The 3,354-nt window shown below is 39.8% G+C and overlaps 1 protein-coding gene across 1 annotated transcript; it reads right to left on the reverse strand.

Annotated features, from left to right (window-relative positions):
* Positions 1-203: 203 nt before the first annotated feature.
* Positions 204-2,541, reverse strand: LOC121938165 (MICOS complex subunit mic25a-like; the record flags this gene model as incomplete). Its single annotated transcript, XM_042481445.1, has 3 exons — positions 2,443-2,541; positions 1,930-1,984; positions 204-360 (listed from the first exon to the last, which is right to left on the reverse strand). Coding segments are annotated over exons 1-3 (285 nt in total), but the record flags the coding sequence as incomplete, so codon positions are not given.
* Between the last annotated feature and the right edge of the window lie 813 nt (positions 2,542-3,354).

The following is a 3,354-nucleotide window of genomic DNA, read 5'->3' on the forward strand; positions in this document are numbered from 1 at the left end:
TAAAAGCATAAGTAAGTCTTGTTTAAGGTACATGGTTACATGGTCAAAGCTGCTGTGTAACACACATGGTTTGCTGTTTTGACAAACTGCTAATAAATCAGTCGTTTTGTGGCACATTTATCACAATAAAGTAAATCTCATGAAGCGCACCAATGGAAAACACAACTCTGACTCCTGGTATAGACCCAAAGAGCATCACTCACCAGTAGCTTGGCCTTTTCTTTCTCCTCATGGGCCTTTCCTTTCTCGATGAGGAGGGCAGGGGTCAGATCATCCAGTCCTGCGGTTGCTCCTATCTCTCTCTCCCTCTGAGCCAGTCTGGCCAACTGCTCCTGCACCAGGGCCTGTTCACGCTCAAAGCTGAAACAGAGTGAGATAAGAACTGTTTCAACCTTTACCCCAATGAAAGTCTGCTAAACATGCAAGATCTTGTTCACACAGAGAGCTACCCAGCAAGGTCAGAGAGATATTGGTTTCTACACAAATACCAATAATTTTGGGTGAAGTTTCCAGAGCACAATAGGACAAAAAAAACATACTCTATGTATCGTTTGCATCAGTATCGTGAAAATGGCAGAGTGGAAAATGCCCAAAACAACACTTGGACTGACTCACAAAAGCTTCACTGACAATGCATCACAGCAGTTACAAAAATTGTCATTCATGAACTGTTGGTTGGAATCTAATTGAAGTATTTCGTTAAAATCAAATTAGGTTAGGAATTATCATGAAGAAATAAAACCATGCAGTATTAAGTCACACTGCAAATATGCAATAGCACACACATAATATATAATTTCAGCAGTCTCTCATATAATGCAATCAAATCCAGCAAAGTTGTAAAATACTGCAGCCATAGACTTTATAGTCTCACCAAAAAACACAATTATAAGCTTCACAAAAACTGCATTTATTGCAGGGCTATTGTATTGGGTTACCTGTAGCTCTTAGCCAAGAGCTTATTTATGTAGCTTCCTAACTTTCTGCTGTATCAATGAGAACTGATCACATAATTTTAGCACAAAAACACCAGTGAAATCTAATGATATATTATGTCCAATAAGTTTTCAGCAGAGCATGAGAGTGACAGTGGGTAAGAATTACTGGACTTTCAAATGTGTAAATCTATAGAGGCTCAGGATAGTATACAAGCATTCCAGCAGCACAGCAACATGCCTGCTATCCAGACAGAGTAAATCATTACGGGCAGCGCCGACAGGTCACTCAGCATGTTTATATATGTTCTCCATAAACATTGCACATTAGCATCAAGTGTCTACTATTCCATACATCTGTCACCTCCACTGGCTATTAGCTGCCTGTGTCAACACAGAGGTCCCAATTTAAAGCTATACTATGCTGGATTTTCCTAAAACACAATGTAAGACTCAAACAAATTAATTCCTCTCAGTCGTCCCCTTTAACACACCAGTAGTGTGTAGCAGTGTATTTATCAGCAGAGACCCTGCCCACTGCCTGTATTTTCTTATTTTGCTATGTTGGGGATGTTTGGGATGTTTATGCGTGTGTAGCCCCACAGCACGCAGGTGAGGTTGGGACTTTATGAAAAGGTACTGACAAGGTGCAAGACTTTCAGCAGCATGCACGCAAGAGGCAGAGCGCCAAAAAGAATGTAAATATAGCTGAGTGAAATGCCAATCTCAGGTTGGATTACACTTTGGCTAGCGATACTGTTTACAAATAGTAACCACCAATTCCTTAATAATATGCCTTTAGATATATAACAAATATATGTTAGGATCAAATATTCTGCACAAGGTGCAAAATTCAATTTGCATCTTTCGGAGGCATTAAATTCCAAGATAGCAAATGCCAATGCAGTATCATTATCCGCAGAGCTACAGGAAGCACTTCAGCTCATAAGGCTGGATAACAACTAAAAGCGACCTTGACATTATAAGTACCTACTTTTTGCGGATTTCCTCCTGTATTTCTGCGGCGGAGGGTCCTGTTGGTTTTGGACCTGAAAACAAAATGGAATAAATATCAATTCTATATGGATTAGTCTGCAGAACAGACTAGGTTAAGCAACAAATGTTTGCTGGTATATGAAGGGTTAACATCTGACCACTGTGACCAATCATGTTCCCTGTGAGAATGACATCTGCCTTAAAGAAATAATCCATTCCAAAAAAAAAAAGAATAAACATCTATATTTAAAACCACATATTTGAGCAGCACAAACCTCATAAATCTGTAAAGTGTAAATCTCATAAATGTAACTACATAAAATACAAAGTTCAGGATTACTTAATTCTATCTTTTCTATAATGAATAATCTGAAAAAGTCACACAGTAGTTTAACTGACCTTTATCCTGCTTCTGTTCTCATCTGTCACTGAATGAGGACATGTTTACTGACACAGTGGGCCTCCCAATGGGAGCTCTGTGAGAAAGTAAAGGTCTCTGACTGGGACTTACTTGGTGGTGGTTCGTGACTGTCTGGTGGAGATGGTGGTGGCTTGTCGCTGTCAGACCCCTGAGAATCCCTCATTCGTCGGAGCACATCCTCTGAGAGCTGGATGGGAATGCAAGGATTAACAGAAGTAGTGCACATAAACACAGTAACAAACATATACAAGCCCCTCAGTGTGCATACCGGACAGCTGGAAAGCAGCAGATTAAAAGCAAGTTAAAAAGTTCATCATTCAGCCCGCTGAATTACCCTTGAGCAAATCACGTGCTTGCCTACCAGCTCTGGATGTGCTGCAGTACAGCTGTACCTCACCTCTCTGACCCTCCTGAATAGTAAGACATGTGCCTACATATGAACGTGTTATTAATTTACCCTCCTACGGGACTGTTCATTATTTATGAGGGGGCTGGGGATGGTGCAAAGGGGAGGAGGCATGTAAAATATAAATATAAAATATAATTTTAAGCACCCGAGAGGGATTCTGGTTTTTATTTTGGCTTTGTAGAAGAATATACAACTTCAATTTGCGGTATTTTATATTTATTTTAAATACCCTCTGTCATGCACCCATTTTCTGCTGAAGTGCACACACAGTTTGTGATGTAAGGATTTGAATTTTCCTTTTAAAAAAATTTGGCTATTTGTTTTGGTGACAAATTAGCCATTTGTTTTGGCTCCCGCCTGTGCTATTTGCTCCTTGCATAAGCTCCAATACCCGCATTTAGTGTGAATATAATAAATCGTGGTTGTTAATGTTGAAAGAATGGTCACATATTTTCCAACAGTCCCTCAGGGACCCTCAAGGAAAAATACTTGTAACTTTGGGAAAGGTCACAATACAAACAAGAAATTATGTCAAACCCCAGACACACCAGTCCTCTAATAAATAAATAACGGCCCCTAACTTCAGCACCATT

Source organism: Plectropomus leopardus, unplaced genomic scaffold, assembly GCF_008729295.1.
Source record: "Plectropomus leopardus isolate mb unplaced genomic scaffold, YSFRI_Pleo_2.0 unplaced_scaffold28682, whole genome shotgun sequence".
Taxonomy (NCBI): Eukaryota; Metazoa; Chordata; class Actinopteri; order Perciformes; family Serranidae; genus Plectropomus; species Plectropomus leopardus.